This window comes from Mangifera indica, unplaced genomic scaffold, assembly GCF_011075055.1.
Source record: "Mangifera indica cultivar Alphonso unplaced genomic scaffold, CATAS_Mindica_2.1 Un_0014, whole genome shotgun sequence".
NCBI classification, from domain to species: Eukaryota; Viridiplantae; Streptophyta; class Magnoliopsida; order Sapindales; family Anacardiaceae; genus Mangifera; species Mangifera indica.
Genome location: NW_025401106.1, coordinates 21,840 through 44,363, shown reverse-complemented (window position 1 = coordinate 44,363; position 22,524 = coordinate 21,840). Strand labels below are relative to the sequence as shown.

The window sequence follows — 22,524 nt, the reverse complement described above, 5'->3', positions numbered from 1 at the left end:
TGATAATAAAAAAATCATTCGAAAATCTTTAAAATACGAGTCGATATATCCTGAAATGGTGAAATTCAAAAAAACGAAACTGAAATTGGAATTCTATACGTTGAAATACCTTAAAGTGACGATAATCAAAAAATCGAATGGAAATCTTGAAAATACGAATCGATATATCCTGAAATGATGAAATTCAAAAAAATTACACTGAAATTCAAATTCTATACGTTGAAATACCTTAAAGTGACGATAATCAAAAAATTGTTTGAAAATCTTAAAAATACGAATCGATATATCCTAAAATGGTGAAATTCGATAAAACAGAACTGAAATTTGAATTCTATACATTGAAATACCTTTAAGTGACGATAATCGAAAAATCGATCAGAAATCTTGAAAATACGAATTGATATATCTTGAAATGATAAAATTTAGAAAAACTGAACTGAAATTCGAATTCTATACGTTGAAATACCTTAAAGTCACGATAATCAAAAAATCCTTCGGAGATCTTAAAAATATGAATCGATATATCCTGAAATGGTGAAATTCAAAAAAACGAAACTGAAATTCGAATTCTATACGTTGAAATACCTTAAAGTCACGATAATTGAAAAATCATTCAGAAATCTTGAAAATATGAATCAATATATCCTAAAATGGTGAAATTCGAAAAAATGAAACTGAAATTCGAATTCTATACGTTGAAATACCTTAAAGTCACGATAATCGAAAAATCATTCAGAAATCTTGAAAATATGAATCGATATATCCTAAAATGGTGAAATTCGAAAAAACGGAACTGAAATTCGAATTCTATACGTTGAAATACCTTAAAGTGACAATAATCGAAAAATCGAATGAAAATCTTGAAAATACGAATCGATATATCCTGAAATGGTGAAATTCGAAAAAATTGAACTGAAATTTGAATTCTATACGTTGAAATACCTTAAAGTGACGATAATCGAAAAATCGTTCGGAAATCTTAAAAATACAAATCGATATATCCTAAAATGGTGAAATTTGAAAAAACGGAACTGAAATTCGAATTCTATACGTTGAAATACTTTAAAGTGACAATAATCGAAAAATTGATCGAAAATCTTGAAAATACAAATCGATATATCCTGAAATGGGGAAATTCGAAAAAACGGAACTGAAATTCGAATTCTAAAAGTTGAAACGGTGAAATTTGAAAAAACGAAAATGAAATTCGAAATCTATACGATAAAATAACATAGAATGTGAACAATCGAAAAATCGTTAGATAATTTGAAAAGAAGACTCGATTTATCCTAACACGGGGAAAATCGAAAAAACGGATTTGAAATTCAAACTCTATCAGTTGAAATACCTATGAATGTCGCTAACAGAAAAATCATTTGAAAATTTGAAAAAAACGAATCGATATATCATAAAAAGACAAAATACAGAAAAACGCAACTGAAATTCAAAAACACGAATCAATGTATCCTATAAACGAAAAAATCGAAATATTAAGTTGAAATTACGTCATTACATCGTAAATTGTGTCAAAAAACACCAAAATTCGAAAACTCGAATCTCAAATTTGAAAATTACATATGGAAAAACCCTAAAACAGAAAAAACGGATATAAAATTCAAAAACTACATGATCAGAAACCTTAGATAAGAAAATTCTCAATTTACCCCCTGTTATAAAAGTCCACTGTTATATGACAAATTTAAAAAAAAAAACCGCTGTATTCTAACGAATCTCATCCGACTCCCCAACATTTTAAAAAAGCCACTTTACCCTCCCACTAACCCATGGTCAATGCAGCTAACGTGGGATAAATCGTTTGCCGTGGGAAACGTTGTTCCCACGGCAAGACTGCCGATCATTTCGGCACCCATTTTTAGCCAAATTTTAGTCGTTTCGATCTCCGATTTTTACATAAATCAAATCTACACGTTGTATAAAACAAAACCCCTCAATCAATTCAATGAAAACAACCAAGAATCGAAACATTTTAAGCATTGTTCAAACCGTAAATCCTAAAATTTCAAACCCAAAAATCTCAATCAAATCTCAATAATAAATAACTTGATCCAAACAAGATTACGGGAGATATACTAACCTTCCTTGCCATTTGCGGTTGCCGAAAAACAAGAAAATCGACGAAAATGACGTTCGTCGTGGGACGTGGGAAGCTTTGGAATTTTCTTTGAATTGCACAGTGAAAATCGCAAGATTGTCGTGGGAAGAAATGAAATTTTGCTGTGCTTATAAAGAGGGACAGTTTTGTAATTTCGCCTTTCCCACGATCACGTGGGAAATTTCATAAAAACCTGATGTGGGCTAAGGATTTCCCCAACACCCCAATATTTTAAAAAAGCCATTTTACCCCCCCCCCCAACCCATGGTCAATGCAACTGTTGTGGGATAAATCATTTGCCGTGGGAAATGTTGTTCCCACGACAAGACTGTCGATCCTTTCGGCAACCATTTTCAGCCAAATTTTGGTCGTTTCGGCCTCCGATTTTCACATAAATCAAATCTACACGTTGTATAACACAAAACCCCTAAATCAATTCAACGAAAACAACCAAGAATCAAAACATTTTAAGCATTGTTCAAACCGTAAACCCTAAAATTTCAAACCCAAAAATCTCAATCAAATCTCAATAATATGAGCAATAACTTGATCCAAACAAGATTATAGGAGATATACTAACCTTCTTTGTCATTTGTGGTTGTCGAAAAGCTAGAAAATCGACAAAAATGACGTTCGACCGTGGGAAGTGATGAAATTTACTGTGTTTATATATGGGGGTAGTTTCGTCATTTTACAAAACCTGGGTAATTTTGCTTAAACCTGAATTTTTTGGATAATTTTCCTTAGAGCCCCTTAATTTTGCCTATTTTTAATAATTTCCCCTTTTATTATTTTATTAGTATTGTATTATTTTATTTTTTTAACTATATTATATAATATAAAACTTGTTATAAAAATAATAAAATAATTGACTGCCAAATAAAATTATTAAGCCAAAGCACGACAGAAGGAATAAAGAAACAAGAAGAAGCAGGAAGAAAGCAAAGGATTGTATGTACATTACATGAAGAGAGGGGGGTATTTATAAGAGAATTGCCACCCCTCCAGCCAGTAAAAATAACTTTCTTCCAAGCTAAGTTTCTAAAGCCTTTAATGTATTCCCATTGCCAAATGGCCAAAGTCTTCTCACGTGGTGGAAAATCCACCTTCTGCAACACTCTCCCTTGGATTTTCACCACTTACAGATAATTATATTAACCTTGCTAAGGAAAAACTCAATGGGATAAAAACCAAAGCAAAGGAATATAATTATTAAATGTCCTGTAAGGTGGCGTTGGACGTGCTTAAACTGCCTCATTAAAAACCTTACTAGGAAAACCCAGTGGGACAAAACCTAGTGAAGGGAAAAAGAGTACAGTGTACCTTTTGTCAAATACTTCAAAATTTTGTCTGATGAATGCTCCCCCTGATGAACGTTCCCCCTCTTTGTAGTAGGATTAACTTGGTTGCTTGTTGAGCCGCCGCATACCGATGTTATACACTAACTTCTCAAATGTTGATGTCGGTAGTGTTTTAGTGAACAAATCTGTAAGATTTTCACTGGATCTGAGTTGCTTGACATTAATATTTTTATTCTGCTGGAGCTCATGAGTGTAAAAGAACTTTGGTGAGATATGTTTGGTTCTGTCTCCTTTGATGTATCCACCTCTAATTTGAGCTATACATGTTGCATTGTCTTCATATAATATGGAATGAGTGTTTGTTGTAGAAGGAAGACTGCATGCATTCTGAATATGATGGATGACAGACCGTAACCATATACATTCACGGCTGGCTTCATGGAGAGCTAAAATTTCTGAATGATTTGAAGAAGTTGCAACCAAGGTCTACTTGGTGGAGCGCTATGATATAGCTGTGTCATTATAAGTGAAAACATATCCCGTTTGTGAACGGGCCTTATGGGGGTCAGAAAGATAACCAGCATTTACATATCCAACCAAACTAGGATTTTTAAGGGATTTGACAGAATATAATAATCTCAAATCTCTAGTTCCACAAAGGTAACGGAGTATATGTTTGATTCCGTTCGAATGACGATGGGTTGGTGCAGAGCTAAATCGGGCCAATAAATTAACTGCAAAGGATATATCCGATCTCGTACATTGGGCCAAATATAATAAGGCTCCAATGACATTAAGATATGGTACTTCAGGACCAAGTATCTTTTCATCTTCTTCTTTAGGACAAAATGGATCCTTTTTTGGATCAAGAGACCGAACAACCATTGGGGTGCTCAAAGAATAAGCCTTATCCATATTAAAGCGTTTTAATAATTTTTCAATATACGCTGATTGATAGATAAGTATTCCATTTGAATTATGCTCGATCTGCAGGCCGAGACAATATTTTGTTTTTCTCAAATCCTTCATTTCAAATTCTTTTTTCATATATTCAGCAGTTTTTGAGAGCTCTTCAGGAGTCCCAATTAAATTTATGTCATCAACATAAACTGCTACAATGGCAAATCCCGATTCTGACCTTCTGATAAAGACACATGGGCATATCAGATCATTCACATAGCCCTCTTTTTTCAAATATTCACTGAGGCGATTGTACCACATACGTCCGAATTGTTTTAATCCGTATAATGATCGTTGTAATTTAATTGAGTACAAGCCTCTTGAATTGACACTTTTTGCTTCAGGTAATTTGTATCCTTTAGGGAGTTTCATGTAAATTTCAGTGTCTAAATTTCCATACAAATAAGCAGTAACTACGTCCATTAGATGCATATCCAGTCCTTCAGAGACTGTTAAACTGATTAAATATCTAAATGTGATTATATCCATTACAGGTGCATATGTTTCATCAAAGTCTATACCCGGCCTTTGGGAAAAGCCTTGGGCTACAAGTCTGACTTTATATCTAGCAATTTCATTTTTCTCATTTCTTTTTCTCACAAAAACTCATTTATATCCAACGAGTTGTACGTCTTGAGGTGTTGGAACTACAGGCCCAAACACTTGACATTTTGCTAGAGAAGCTAATTCTGTTTGAATTGCTTCTTCCCATTTAGGCCAATCATGTCTTTGTTTGCACTCAGCCACAGTACGTGGCTCAAAATCATCATCATTCAGAATTTCAGTAGCTACTACAAATGAGGATATATCATCAACTATAATTGTTTCACGATTCCACATTTCTTGTGTATGAACATAATTTAAAGATATTTCAATATTCTCATTTTCCTGTTCTTCAAGATTTTGTACCACTTCAGGGGCTTGAGTCTCTTCAAGGACCATAACCTCTTCTGGAGGAATATTTGTTTGATTATTTGCCTTTCTTTTTCGAGGGACAGTGTCCTTTGATCCAACAGGTCTACCACGCTTCTAGCGTGAGGTAGATGGATCAGTCACGGCTCGAATGGACTGTTCAACAGTCACATTGATTCTTGCTGGTGCATTAGCAGCTGGAACATGTGATCTTGTCACTTTTGTCGTATCCACAAATGCATCGGGCATTTGGTTAGCAATAATTTGTAATCGCACTATCCTGTGCACTTCAGTTTCACTTTGGGATGTGCGAGGATCTAAATAAGACATGGTAAGTACATACCAAGTAAGTTCATATCTAACTTTAGGAGGCATTTTCTTTTCCCCTAAAGATGGGAAAGTTGTCTCATCAAAGTGACAATCTGTAAATGGTGTAGTAAAAAGATCACCTGTTAATGGTTCCAGGTACCTGATAATGGATGGTGAATTATATCCAACATATATTCCCAAACGACGTTGGGGTCCCATTTTCGTGCGTTGAGGGGATGCAATAAGGACATATACAGCACAACCAAAAATTCTCAAATGAGATACATCAGGTCAGTAACCAAGGACCAATTGTAGGGGAGAATATTGATGATAAGAAGAAGGTCGCAAGCGAATTAACGCTACAGTATGTAATATAGCATGCCCTCACATAGAAGTAGGGAATTGACTTTTTAATAATAAAGTGCATGCAATTACCTGGAGTCGTTTGATAAGAGACTCAGCTAACCTATTTTGTGTGTGGACATGCAGGACTGGATGTTCAACCTCAATCCCCATAGACATGCAATAATCATCAAACGTTTTGGATGTAAATTCACCAGCATTATCTAGCGGTATTGACTTGATCGAATAATCTGCGAAATGTGCCTTTAATTTGATAATTTGTGCTAACAGTTTAGCAAATGCGACATTTCGACTAGGCAATAAACAAACATGAGACCATCGTGCAGATGCATCAATTAAGACCATAAAATAATGAAATGACCCACTTGATGGATGAATGGGTCCACATATATCCCCTTGAATCCTTTGCAGGAATGATGGGGATTCACCTCCAATTTTGGAAGGAGATGGTCTTATTACTAATTTACCTTGAGAACAAGCAGTGCAGAATTGTTCACTGAACAATAAAATTTTATGATTCTGTAATGTATGTCCATGTGAATTTTCAATAATTCTACGCATCATTGTAGATCTTGGGTGGCCTAAACAATCATGCCAAAGCGTAAATGTTTTTAGATCAAAGAACTTCTGGTTCGATACTGCGTAGGTTTCAATTGCCTTTATGATTGTATAATACAATCCAGATGATAAAGCAGACAACTTTTCTAGTATAAGCCTTCTTCTAGAGGCATTACTAGTTATACAGATGAATTCTGCACCATTTTCATTCATGGTTTCAAGATGATAACCATTTTTTCTTATATCTTTAAAACTCAGTAGATTTCTTCTGGATCTACTTGAATATAATGCATCATTGATGCTTAATTTGATCCCATTATTTAACATAATTGTGGCTCTTTCGGAGCCTTCTATCAGATCAATTGATCCTGATATGATAGTTACTTTAGCTTCAATTAATGCTAAAGATAGGAAAAATTTCTTTTCCTTAAGGATTGTGTGCGTTGTTGCACTATCCACCAAACATATATCTCCGACATCAGCTTTTGAAGTCAACGCTTCAATTTTGGAGTCAATTTCCTTTCATTTAAAAATTACGTTAGTTATAACGTATACAAAATATTGAAAGGAAGAGAACATGACAATAAAATACAAAATAATATGCATGACTCCAAAATAAATATATATGATAGGTTTAATTATAAAAATTTTTGGGCATTTCATACTCATAATAACTACTTCTAGTAGTTGCGTTCACTTCAAGGAACGATGTATAATGAGAAAATATTAATTCAGAATTTCTTTTCTGATATTGCTACTACAGGAACAAAAATAAAATGTGGAGAATATTTTATCTTCCACATTCAAGAAAAGATTCTGAATATTACAGAGTTATATTAAATATAGAGTCATTGTATTCATATTTCGGCTTGCAATCCTTCAGGGATATGATGCCAAAAGATAATAGTCATGTATTTATCCTTCTGGGATATTTTATTTAGTTAGTTTTTCAAGGCTCACAAATTTTAGGTGGAGACTTATGTAAAAAGCCCATTTAATATTATCCATCTAATTTTAGGAACTTCAGGTTCAATTATTATCATATTTACAAAACTTCTGGTTTTATAAACAATATATATGAGTTAATCTTTGAAACTTCAGGTTCAAATATTGTCTCATATATACAAAATATCTGATTTTGTAGGAGAAATATTGGAATTAATTTTGGAAGCTTCAGCTCCATATATTATCCCATATATACAAAACTTCTGGTTTTGTAATTAGTTTTCAGAATATTATAATACGTATTCTGATTATGGTTTTGGACTTCAAGTCCATATTTTTCACACTTTATGCAAACTTCAGGTTGCAAAAGTGATATCATTATTAAAATAAAAACTTTGATGAAACTGGGGACTTTCAGCCCATATTTATGAAACTGGAGACTTCCGGCCCATAAACATGTATTCTCATGATTTTACAAACTTCAAGTTGTAAATCGTAAAACTCGAGACTTCGGGCCCATATATATGATTTTCTCACGATTTTACAAACTTCAGGTTGTAAATCGGGTATAAATAAAAATAAAGATTCAAATAAATGGAATACAATAAAAATAAATATTTAAATAATATCAGGACTTTCGGTCCAGATTTTTGGTTTTGTAAACTTCAGGTTACAAGTAATATTTATGACTTCAGGTAACAAAATTATAATTTCGTAAACTTCGGGTTATGAACGATGTTCAGGATTTCAGATCCAGATTCATGATATTCAGGACTGCAGGTTCAGATTCATAATTTTGTAAACTTCAAGTTACAAATAAGATTCAGAACTTCAAGTTCAGATTTATGATATTCCAGACTTTAGGTCTAAATTCAAGAGTTTTAGGACTTCAGGTCCAGATTTATAATTTTACAAATTTCGGGTTGCAAATATTGTATAATTATAAAGAAAAATTAAACTGAAATATAACAGAAATTAAAAGTCAACTGGGACATCACAACTGGGATATTCGTATTTATAATATTTAAACAGCATAATGGCATAATATAAAGATATAATATACCTAAGCTGATCATGCTAATAACGTGTTATAAAAATAATAAAAATAATTGACTGTCAAATAAAATTATTAAGCCAAAGCACAACAGAAGGAATAAAGAAACAAGAAGAAGCAGGAAGAAAGCAAAGTATTGTATGTACATTACATGAAGAGAGGGGGGTACTTATAAGAGAATTGCCGCCCCTCCAGCCAGTAAAAATAACTTTCTTCCAAGCTAAGTTTCTAAAGCCATTAATGTATTCCCATTGCCAAATGGCCAAAGTCTTCTCACGTGGTGAAACATCCACCTTCTGCAACAAAACTTTTGATTCATAATAAATTAAATTAAATTTATGATATACACGATTTGATTACAACAATAATAAAATTAAACTTGATTCATGGTTTGATTGTACCTACAATCCGTACAAATTATTAGTCAAAAAGGTTGACCATAAAACTTAATTGATAAACACAAAAGACAATTAGCTCAACCTTCCTTATCTTCCTCACTCTTCTTCTGCAACAAATGGCAGTGGCACTAACATTAACATGCGGAGTCGCATGTCTTGTCGTCTTTCGTTGCGGCCGCTGTCTGTGGAAACGTTGCACCTGCGTGGGTTCCCACGACAGCGCCTCCTGGGCCGACGCCACACCTCACGAGTTCGAGCCTGTCCCACGTCTCTGCCAACTTATCTTAGCTGTCTACGAGACAGACCTCCGCCACCCACAATTCCCTCCTCCCGGCGGCTACAAACTCAACCCGGACTGGCTCTTCAAGCGCGCCACTTACGACCAAACCCTCGGCCACGTGCCTCCTTACCTCATCTATGTTGATCACGACAACCGCGAAATAATCTTGGCCATTCGCGAGCTTAATCTGACCAAAGAAAATGATTACAAAACTTTGTTGGATAATCGATTGGGAAGACAAATGTTTGACGGAGGATATGTTCATCATGGGTTGTTGAAGTCTGCGGAATGGTTGTTCAATCAAGAGAGTGAGACTTTGAAAAGACTGTGGATTGAGAATGGGAGTGAATATGATTTGATTTTTGTGGGGCATTCGTTGGGTTCGGGGGTGGCGGCGTTGGCTACTCTTATGGTGGTCAACCATAGAGAAAAGTTGGGTGGGATTCCGAGGACTAAGATTCACTGTTACGCCGTTGCGCCGGCGAGGTGTATGTCCCTAAATTTGGCGGTTAAGTATGCTGATGTGATTAATTCTGTCATTTTGCAGGTATGGAGTTTGATCATTGCTGAAATTTTACTTTATGATTTGTTTTTTGTTAGAATTTACGCTTGACACATACTGGGTATTATTTTGACTGGTATTAAAGTGAATAATTTCGGATTAATTATTTTACAGGATGATTTCTTACCTAGAACAGCTACTCCTTTGGAAGATATTTTCAAGTCGATATTCTGGTTAGTGTTTTTGATACAAGTTAAATCTTTTTCCTTGTTCCTTTTATTTCATTTTTTCTGGGAATTTTTTATGATCTCTGAAAGCAGGGCTTGATGCTTTCGACAGTTTGCCTTGTTTATTATTTTTTGTGTGCTTGGGGGACACCTTCATATCAGAGGGTAGAAAGCTCAGAGATACTCGAAGACTTTATGCACCTGGTCGAATGTATCATATTGTGGAGAGAAAATTTTGCAGGTAACAGCACATTTGTTAGGATGCTAAGTACAAGATATAAGAATTAGATCTCACATTAAAAAGTATAAACAACTAATGTGAGGTTTATATGACCTTGTGCTCTCTCATCTCAATAACGAACTTTTGAAGTGTGGGTTTCCTAGAGTTTATATTATTTGGTATCAGAGTCATCATCACGTCTTCTAGTTACAATTGTCAGCATTGTAATGTTCGCCCAAGGCTAGCAAAAAGCTAGCGCACAACCAGTCCATGTGGGCACTGGGGCTACGGAGCGTGATAATATGTTAGGATCTCAAGTGCAAGGTATGAAAATTGGATCCTACAATGTTAGGATTCTAAGTGTAGGATATGAGACTTGAATCCCATATTGTGAGGTTTATATGAGCTTAAACTTTCCCATTTTAATAACTAGCTTCTAAAGTGTGATTCTTGTAAGGTTCATATCAACATTCAAATCATGGGTTTGCGTCGCCTATAGGCTGTAAAAGTTCATATTATTTGGTATCAGAGTCATCATCACGTCTTCTAGTTGCAATTGTCAGCATTGCAATGTTCGCCCAGGGCTAGCAAGAAGCTAGCGCACAACAAGCCCATGTGGGCACTGGGGCTACGAAGCGTGATAATATGTTAGGATCTCAAGTGCAAGGTATGAGACTTGGATCCTACAATATTAGAATCCCAAGTGTAAGATATGAGACTTGAATCCCATATTGTGAGGTTTATATGAGCTTAAGCTCTCCCATTTTAATAACTAGCTTCTAAAGTGTGATTCTTGTAAGGTTTATATCAACATTCAAATCATGGGTTTGCGTCGCCTATAGGCTGTAAAAGTTCATATTATTTGGTATCAGAGTCATCATCACGTCTTCTAGTTGTAATTGTCAGCATTGTAATGTTCGCCCAACGCTAGCAAGAAGCTAGCGCACAACAAGCCCATGTGGGCACTGGGGCTACGGAGCGTGATAATATGTTAAGATCTCAAGTGCAAGGTATGAGACTTGGATCTTACAATGTTAGGATCTCAAGTGTAAGATATGAGACTTGAATCCCATATTGTGAGGTTTATATGAGCTTAAGCTCTCCCATTTTAATAACTAGCTTCTAAAGTGTGATTCTTGTAAGGTTTATATCAACATTCAAATCATGGGTTTGCGTTGCCTATAGGCTATAAAAGTTCATATTATTTGGTATCAGAGTCATCATCACGTCTTCTATTTGTAATTGTCAGCATTGTAATGTTCGCCCAGGGCTAGCAAGAAGCTAGCGCACAACAAGCCCATATGGGCACTGGGGCTACGGAGAGTGATAATATGTTAAGATCTCAAGTGCAAGGTATGAGACTTGGATCTTACAATGTTAGGATCTCAAGTGTAAGATATGAGACTTGAATCCCATATTGTGAGGTTTATATAAGCTTAAGCTCTTCCATTTTAATAACTAGCTTCTAAAGTGTGATTCTTGTAAGGTTCATATCAACATTCAAATCATGGGTTTGTGTCGCCTATAGGCTGTAATGCATCGTCATCTTAACTAATCGATCTGAGATTCCACTGTCCCTTTGTTGCTACAACCATATTTGTCTCCATTCCAGGTTAGAAGAAATTGGTATTGCATCAATTTTGCTCCTAGGTATTGACTAAGGATGAAAGTAGCCCTGATTCTCTTATGGTTTACTGATTCTGCAGTCATCTTGTCCCTGATCATTGATCTATGGATTGGACTAGGATTAGTGATTGTGTGGGTCTGATCTTTTGAAACTAGAAATTAAGAAACAATAAAGAACAATGTCTGGAAGAAAATCAATTCTGTGCTTCAAAAACTCATTTCTATCTAAAACAGAAGTAAATAAATTAAAGAAAAATGTCATGGCAATGGCCACCATATCTATTTTCACCCTGTGAAACTCAAATGGTTGTGATTTTCCTAAATGGTTCATGGGTTTGTAATTTTTGTATCATGCAAAAAATGACATTCGTGAAGATGGAAAAATTATCTTAGTAACTTTTCTATCATTCAAAAAAGGCTTCCTATCAGGTTTCATGGGCTATATTTCATTTGTTTTCCCCTTTGATTTATGTCAACTGATTGTTTCCTTTACCCATTTTCAATTCTCATTCTGAACGAAGCTCCTTGTCATTTTGCAGATGTGGGAGGTTTCCTCCAGAAGTGAGAACCGCTATTCCTGTAGACGGAAGATTTGAACATATTGTCTTATCTTGTAATGCCACATCTGATCATGCGATTGTTAGGATAGAAAGGGAAGCAGAGAAAGCTTTACAAGTAAGCTCCATTTCCCCTGGATTAACAGTTATGGTCATTTTCTTCATCATAACTTATGGTCTCTATAGTGAGGCAATGTTTTATGTGCGTCACTAGATGTGCCCATATCCAATTTGTTCAGTGTAGACAGCTTTTCTGCTTAGTAGGACATACTGATTCTGAAATTTCAATACCCAGGATCAGTTCAAACTTGAGGTCTCTTTTATGGTCATTCAGATTCTGCATTGAAATTTTATTCTTTTTTTTTTTTTTTCTGAAAGTAAAACTTATTTTGAGCCAAACTTTTTTCTGCCATCTAGATTGCTGAAAGTTAACACTGTGTTACTGATTGCAGAGAATGAGAGAAAAAATCCCAGAAACAATCACAGCTCCTCCAATGGTACAGAAAATGGAAAGGCAAAAGACCATTGAAAAAGAACACAAAGATGCATTGGACAGTGCTGTTAGTTTGAATATACCCCATGCCGTAACTGAACCAGAGGAGCCTCAAAAACATGAGGCTGACTTTTCACAAGGTGAGCACGAAGATGCATCAAACACTAAATGAAGCTCTAGTAGTGGTAATTGGGATCACCTGGTCGAGAAGCTTTTTAAGAAGAGTGAAGCAGGAGAAATAATTTTAAACAAAGATATGGATGCTTCCAAACCATAGTTAAGCTTTTTCTTCCCGCTTTAGGTTTGAGGGAATATTTCCTGACCGCCAGCTGTCATGTTTGTTAGTAATACCATATAGATAAACAAATTATACAAATTTATTCATGCAATTTGATGTAGCAGCAATTTGCATTGATAAGTTGGTAAAATTTGTTTGTATCCATAATTTTATTCTTGTTAGAATCTCTGTACAATTTATTTTTTGTATACAACCCCGGGTTTGTCATGAGGAGGAACATCCAAGTACGGTATACAGAAAATGTGTTTAAGAGCAGTTACATACAATGTTAAGCCCTGCCATTCAGCAAAGATTAATGCACATGAAATGTAGTGGTGGATCCATTTAGCAATTACATACACCTCCACGACGGCTCTGACTGCAGCAAGAACCAACAACATATCAATCGCTAATATCAAATATGTCCCATGCACAGGATTTAGTTACTGAAGCACAGGCCATGCCCAACTTGGCAAGGACTAGATCAAAACAGAACAAAATGTTGCAAGCAATCAGATATGCTACAATAATTTGCAATGTATTCCGGATTAAAAAAAAATAAAACTACCTACCAAGAAAAGCTTTTGATAATATTGTAATAAGTAATGTTATACGTGTAATTTTACTCAACAATCAATAACATGTCACCATATAATTTGAAATTTTAAAATTAAAGGTACAATAATATCCAATCACATAATGATATGTCATTAGTTGTGTATAAAATTATACATGTGGGTTGTGCATATAATATTATTTTATCGTAATAAGGAATAATACTATACATATTCATTTTAGGTATACAAATAAATATACATTTATATGTGTTATCACGTGATTGAGTGTTATTTTATATTTAATTTAAAATTATTTTATCACATAATGACATATATAAATATCTACTTATTTGTATACTTAAAATAGAAATTTTAATTGATAGACCTCCAACACATAAGAGTTTAATAAAGTAAAAATACACCCAAATTTTGATTAGCTTAGTATATAAAAACCATATCATTACCCTACGTCCAGATATACAATCTTTTCAATTTGTATTCCCTCAAATTTATTTTAAATATATAAAAATTAAAGAAGTAAAACTTAGAAGAATATACTGATAATGAGGAAATCATAGGTAATTTGAGTCGGGCTGGCCCAAGCTAATTTCCTGCTAGACTCGATAAGCGAATTCTGCAATGCATTGTGAAACAAAAAAGATAAGAAAAAGTAATATTACATATACTAATAGAATAAATATTAATGTATATATATTATTATGAAGTTGGATGATTTAATTATTGAATAAATTTATCTATATAAATATTTTTTATTAGCTTGTTTATACAAATTGATGTGACATGTGATATAACAATTTTAATGTGAGTGACAATGATGATTTTAAAGTAAGTAACATATATATATATATACACACATTAAATTATATGATCACATATTATTTGTATATTTATTTATGTACTAAAAAAATGTGTACACAATAGTTTTATTGTAGGCCAAATGACTATTTCTCACCCAAGGTTTGGTACAAACTCAACTTCCTACCTAGTAACTTTCAAAGATCCAAATATTTATTATTCTGTTAAATTTTTCTATTACTGTCAAGGGTAAAATCATTATTTATTAAAATATTTAAAAAAATTATAAACTCATTACATCCCTCCATAGGTTTAAAAACTAACAATTCCCCCTCACCTTCCCCTCACCCAAAGTTTGAAAAATTACTATTTTCCTATAAAATTTGCATTTTCTCCCTTACCGCTTCTTCAACCATCAGAGCTGGCCAGCCTCCTCTCTCCTACCTCTCGAATGAGGATGAATCGTCAATCAATAGGAGGTTGATTGATAATTCATCTACAAGGATCTTTGTTATGCACAGATCGATCTGTGTGTCAGTCGACGCACAGATCGAACAATGCGATCTACGCGACACACAAAATTGTGTTTAGCTGATGATTCGTGCTTGTCTGAGAGATGGGACGGTGGAGGTTAGTTGGCTTCGATTGTCAGAGAAGCGATAAGAAAAAAATGCAAACCCTATGGGGGAATAGTGATTTTTCAAACTTTGGGTAAGGAGAAGGTAAGGGAAAATTGTTAGTTTTTAAACCTGGGGGAAAATGTGATGAGTTTATTATTATTTTTAAATATTTTTATTAAATAATGATTTTACTCTTGCCAGTAATAGTGAAATTTAACAGAAAAGTAGGTATTTAAATTTTCAAAAGTTACCAAATAGGAAGTTGAGTTTGTACCATACCTTGGGTGGGAAATAGTAGTTTGGCCTTTATATATACACTTCATAAATTGTATATTCAAAAGTATGTAACAATTGTTAGAGTAGGTTTTTGGCATTATATAACTCTAAAAATTTTGAACATACAGCTTGAGGTTGTGTTGTCCTTACAGTCACGTTGAGTTAATTGTTCTAATATCAAACTTAAAAATAGTTTCACTAATAATAAATTTAAGCATAATTATTAGTATTTTATGATATACGATATGTATCCTACGATATAATACATGTTGTTAATACAGATCGATATACCATTTTAGAGAAAATAATGTTGTTATAGGGGTGTATATGAAAATTTTTAAATTTTTTAGAGTATTTGTGATATTTTTCGAAATGATGACATATCAATTACAATTTTTTATTGTTTTATTAATATTTTATTATTTTATTTTTTAAAAGTCATATCATTCGATAGATACAACACAAAATACATGATACATAAAACTAGGTTTTGTATATACGATACGATATGCGATTCTACTATGATAAATTTAAGAGTTTAAAAGGCATTACAAATAATATTTGCAGAAGATATGTTGATGATGTTAGTATGTTGTATTTAGTTTGGAGAAATTTTGAAAGGAAAATTCAAGAAGATATGAGTATAAATGTTGATGATGTTAGTATGTTGTATTTAGTTTGGAGAAATTTTGAAAAGAAAATTCAAGAAGATATGAATATTATATTCATATCTTCTTGAATTTTCTTTTCAAAATTTCTCCAAACTAAATACAACATACTAACATCATTAACATATCTTCTGCAAATATATATATATGTGTGTGTGTGTGTGTGTGTGTGTGTGTGTGTGTGTGTGTGTGTGTGTGTGTGTGTGTGTGTGAAACTTTTATCTCAAAAATCATGACTCTTGCCATTAATAGACATGTTGTTTCAAGTTTATAAATTGAGGTTTGAGTCAAATTTTTTAATTTATTCTAATTTTTCCATACAATCATACTTTTTCTTTAGTTCAACTTTATCACATTAATATTATTTATTCTTGTATTTTTTGGAAGAGTATTTAGTAGTGTTAGCTATTATTTTAGAGGCTTTGTTGTATCTTAGTAGTAATTTGTCATATCCTTGCAACACCATATAACTAGTGGGGGCAAATACACTTTAAAGAAAGTAATCTACATGTCTCAAAGCCATTGAACGTTTCTTTGTTCAAGCAAATTTCTCCAACAATTTTAAGATGATATTTTGCTTCGATGGCCTCAACAAAATTAGATTTTTCTTGCAATAAATTCCTTAATCCAAAAATCTACAAGTTGGAGCATTTTGATGACACAAACTTCACTCACTGGAAACATAAAATTATCTTTCTCCTCACTAAATTAAGTGTCTACTATGTATTGGACTCGAATTTGACAAATTTGCCTCCACCAAGTGATGAAGATAATGACAAGAAAAGAGTCACTCGCAAACAAAGAGAAAAAGATGAGGTTCGTTGTAAGGGGTACATCCTAAACTCTCTAATCGTTTATATAATCTCTATACGTCAATTCAATCTCCAAAGGAAATTTGGAGTGCACTTAAGGCGAAATACACTTTTGAAAAACAAGGTAAGGACGTATTTACTTGCATGAAATATCTTAAATTTCAAATGATTGACAATAAATCTGTCATAAATCAAATAGATGGATTACAACTTTTGGTTTCAAAATTAAAAGATTTAAAAGTAGAAGTTTCTAAACCATTGCAAGTTGTTGCTGTGATTGCAAAATTACCACCAACTTGGAATGGTTATAGAAAGAAATTATTGTATAATACCAATGAATTATCTTTAGCTCAACTTCTGAAACAAGAGTCAATAAACTATGACAAAAACTTTGTTTCAGAGTTTGGTTCTAATGTACATTATATTGATTTTGGAGTAAATGACAACATCAAGAATAATATTGGTGGAAAAAGTAATCACAAGAGAAAACTTAACTCTACCAAGGCACTTTAATATTGATTCTTTGTGGCATGTTGGATTAGCATATGTGAATTATAGATACTTATAATTTATGTCAAAACATAACTTAATTTCTTGTAGTAATAAAAAACATAAAACATGTGATACATGTATACAAGCTAAAATGAGTAAGAAATAATTTCCCAAGAGTGAAAGGAATACAAAATTGTTTGAACTAATACATTCAAATATATGTAAATTAAATAGTGTGTTAACCAGATGAGGGAATAAATATTTCATAACTTTTATAGACGATACATCTAGATATACACAAGTTTACTTAATGAAAACAAAAGATCAAGCCTTTGGGATGTTTCAGAACTTTAATAGAAAATCAAAAGGAAAAGAAAATTAAAATTTTAAGAAGTGATAGAGAGGATGAACACTTTCCTAATGAATTCAATTGGTTTTGTGAACAATATGACATAATACATTAAAGAAGTACATCATATACCACACAACAAAACGGTTTGGCAAAAAGAAAAATCATACATTAGTAGATATGGTTAACATCATGCTACTCAATACAAAGTTGTCAAAAAATTTATGGGGTGTAATTGTGTTTATTGCTTGTCATATGCATAATATAATGCCCTCAAAGAAAACAAAAACTTCTCCATACAAATTATGGCAAGGTAGAACTCTTAGTTTAAATTATTTAAGGGTACGGGGATGTGTTACATATCATAGGATACTAAACTCTAAAAGAACTAAATTGTGACCAAGAACTATTAAAATTAAGGTTTTATTTATTTATTTTCATTTAAAAATAACGGTCCAATAATAAATTTTAAATTTAATGATTAAAAAGTGATTTGATTGTATTTTAGAGATATAAATAATATTAATCTTATAATATTTATATATTATAAACAAACAAAAATACATTTAATTTTTCACGGAAACTGGGAAAATATTATTTTTTTAATTTTGAAATTAAGAACTAATAGTTTTAAAATGCTCATGGCGCTCTCCTTACCTACCATTACGTGTAAATTTACCTACCATTATGTGTAAACGAAGTCATCCCAAAACAAAGAAAAGTAAACTACCTACTTTTAATTATAATGGGATGACACAGCCATTGATGGAAGGCCAAAGCACAATGTCCCACCCAAAATTTAATCTAAACTAAAAATATACCAACAGTGTTTCAAAGATTTAAACACTCACCTATGAGTTAATTTCTGTTAAAATTTTTTATTAAAAATAAGATAAAATCATCATTTTATCACTAAACCTTTAAATTTTATATCATTTTTCCTTTTTAGTTTAGAAAACTAAGAATTTTTTCCTATGATTAAGTTTTGAAAAATTCACTTTTCTTATCATTTCTAGGTTTCATCTTCAGTGGCTTAGGGAATTTGGCTATCGATTTCTCTGTCATTCTTTTCCAATGAAGATCATTTGCCAATCTTCTTCGATAAAGATCGTCTACCAATCTTCTCCGACGAAGGATAACCCTTCATCGTCTAGATTTGAAAGACATGACGAAGAATGACACTTTGTTGTCCTTAATCGTATTGTCCATATGACGTTTCGTCTTCTTTCATAGTGGTGGATAGTCATCTTTCATGACCAGATCTAGAAGATAGATGGAAAGTGTTAACTGTCAGTCGGAATGATAGTAGTCAGAGAAGGGAAATAAACTCTAGGGGTAAAATGTTAATTTTTCAAACTTTGGGTAAACGTAAAGTTATTAGTTTTTAAAATATGAGAAAAAACTTTTAGGATTTAATAGTAAAATAAAGATTTTTTTATTTATAACTAAAAATTTTAACAAAAGTTAATTTATAAATAAATATAGAGATTTTTTAAACACTGTGAATTAGTCTTGGCCACGGTTCATGAACCGGGGGTTTCGGTTCGAAGCCGTTGATTCACGGTTCGAAAAAATAAGGACCCTGAACCGAAACCGTAATATGACGGTTTATAACTGGTTTAGAACCGACGGTTCAAGTTCATGACCCCGGTTTGGAACCAACGGTTCCGATTCTTGACCCTGGTTCGAAACCGACATTGAACCGTCAATTCTAATACATGATCTTGATTTAATTTTTAAATTATTAATTACAATAATTGAAAATTAAAAGAAAGGTTTGGACTTAATTTTTCAATTAAGCTTCCTACGTATCTTCTTGGGGTTCATGACCCCGATTCAGAATTGACGGTTCTGGTTCATGACCCTGGTTCAAAACCAACATTAAATTGTCAATTCTAATACATGAACTTGATTTAATTTTTAAATTATTAATTATAATAATTGAAAATTAAAAGAAAGACTTGGACTTAATTTTTCAATTAAGCTTCCTACGTATCTTCTTGGGGTTTAGAATAATCAAAGTCTACGTAGTTCTTTTATCTTTGCATATCCAATAGTCGACAATACCCCCTTACCTTATCATTCACCTCTGCTATCTTGACTATTATTTCTCGTCATCGAACTATTCGTAATTAAATCAAGCGATTCTTCATTGAAGTCTACTTTTATATCATATTGGCGTAATTCGGCTCTTGAACTATCCACTTTTATATAATAAATAAATTTAATTATATAAATAAATTATATGATTAATTATGAAAGATAATAAAAAAATAACAAATAAAATTAATTATAGAATTTATATAATTAATTATGAATTGTATAATAAAAATTGAAATTGAAATTAATAAAAATAAAGAAAGAATTTAATTAAATTTGGAAGAATTTAATTAAAAGAGTGAGAGTATTAAGAATTGTAAGGATGAGAATGAGAGTAAATGAGAGAGTTTGAAGGATTTAGTGTGGGAGAGTTGAGAGATTGAATGAATATATATAGAAAAAAAATTTCAAAAAGGGGGGGCGGTGAAACGAAATTTAGAAAATATGCAAGGGACCTCTCCTGCAAAAGATTTTGAAATATGTCCCTTGTATATTTGCAGGGAACCGTTGGTTCCTTTTTTTTTTAATTAAAAAATTAAAATAATTAAAAATAAATAAAATTATCTGTTCGGAATATGTAAACCGCCGGTTCATAAACCGGATGTAAACAACGATTTTACGGTTTAAAATTATATAAACCAGAACTGAACTGTCTAAATCTGATTTCGATTCTGATTCCGGTTCCGGTTCCAGTTTTATACGAGCCTGTTTCGGTCCGATTCTGAGCCAAACTGGCCTGTGGCCAGGTCTACCGTGAATATATTTTTTAAGATAAGCTAAAATTTGTGTGGAAAATACTTCTTTGGCCTTGACAAAAATCAAATCTGATATTATTATTATTATTATTATTGAATTTGACAATAATGGAAACTTCTGAATATGTGATTTTAAAATAAAATTAGGCTGATAAGAATCAATCAAATAACTAGATTTGACAATTGAATATGATATAATTAAATCTTTCAAGGGGATTCATAAAAAATATCTTGGACGGGCAGTTAAATCTAAACTTAATTAGTTAGAATTAAAGGCCGTCCATAATGAATTGGACTACTAAAGGAAATGTTCAAAGTTCATATCAATGTTTTTAAAATTACATTAATAGTCGAATCAATCATCTCATTAGTATATAGTTTGATTTATTCAATTAGTTCAACGAATCAATTTCAATTTTAGTTAGTATAATTGAGTAAATAATTATGAAATATTGAATTACCATTTCATAACAATATAAAATTATTTAATTAATTAATAAGAGTGTTATTTATTAAATATTCTTAAATTTGTCACTCAAAATGATCGATATGACTTTAAATTTATTTATTTATATTAATAATACAATACACAATATTATATTACAAATAATTCACATAAATTATATTTATTTTATCATAAATTCTTAATTTTAATTTTTAATATCACAAACCCTTTTACATTTACAATCAAATATATACAAAAAAAAAATTTATAAATTAAAGTTTATATATTATTTGTATAACTGACTTTGATTAGGTTTGACCAATTTTTCAATTAGTCGACAATTACATAAAAATCAGATCAAATTATATATTAATTCTTGATTGAACTGACTAAATTGACTGATCCAATACTGTTTTTAAAATACTAATTGATATGGGATTCTATTTTCTCACGTCTAAACTAATTAATATGCCTTGGATTTACTTGACACAATGTAGAATGTTTCTCTTCAATTTTGTATAGTTTTTCTTCTTTTAATTTGCTTTTTTTCTCTAAAAAAAACTTTAATTTATGAGTAATATTATATATAGATATTTTTTATATATAATTTAAATATATAAAAAATATATTATTATGTAATTAATAATATTTTATTTTTAATTTAAAATTATTAATTATAATATAATACATTACCTATTTTTTTCAAATTGTATTTCAAAAATATATTGGCATAGGTTTATCTTTAATTTATAAGAACCAGCATGTGATTGCCTTGTAACTTTGCCAGCTTGTAGCATTTAGCCTGTCATCCCCCCCACTAGGAACAAAACAGCTGTTGCCAAGCTGTCAACTTTTTTGTTTTCAGTATTTAATTTATTATAAAAAATACAATTAATTTCAATTTTAGACCTCCAAAAAACAAAATAATGGTGCATGGGATATGACTTCCAAAATAAAAAAAAAGTATAAATTTAAATTTTTTATTAATATATTAAAATTAAATTTTAATTTATTTAATTTAATAATTATAAAATTAATTATTAGATTTATAATTTATTATGTTGAATATGATTGATTCTAATATAATCTAATAATCGGATGAGATTCTTCGTTAAAAAAAAAAAAATCATAGCTTTTATCCTGAGGTTTAATCGAAGTTAAGAGATCCACAGATTTTACAATTAAATATTATGAAACATTCACATCTATTTAATATTTTAATAATAATTTCTGAAATTTAAATTTAAAAAAAAGGAAACTAAGATTTAATACTACAATCAAACTATATATTGTGAGATAAAATCGGGTATAATATTTTTAAAATCAGAGTAATGATGAAATTGATTATTTCATGAATTTATAGTTTAATTGATTTAATCAATTAGTTTAACTGATTCTCAAATTATTAAATATTTTTTAAATAGTATTAAACATTTATTACATTTTTTAAACATAAAATTTATGAAATTCATTAGGAGCAACTTTGTACGATTATTAATAACAATAATGTATATTTCTTTCTTTGAAGCATAAATTTCA

At 31.6% G+C, this 22,524-nt stretch overlaps 1 protein-coding gene across 1 annotated transcript; it reads left to right on the top strand.

Moving 5' to 3' along the window:
- The first annotated feature begins 8,954 nt into the window (after positions 1-8,954).
- LOC123205744 lies at positions 8,955-13,359 on the top strand. The gene is made up of 5 exons (XM_044622769.1): positions 8,955-9,740; positions 9,870-9,928; positions 10,035-10,163; positions 12,308-12,443; positions 12,778-13,359. Exons 1-5 carry the CDS (start codon positions 9,030-9,032, stop codon positions 12,988-12,990), a joined length of 1,248 nt encoding a protein of 415 aa, XP_044478704.1. The 5' UTR covers positions 8,955-9,029; the 3' UTR covers positions 12,991-13,359.
- Positions 13,360-22,524: the final 9,165 nt, after the last annotated feature.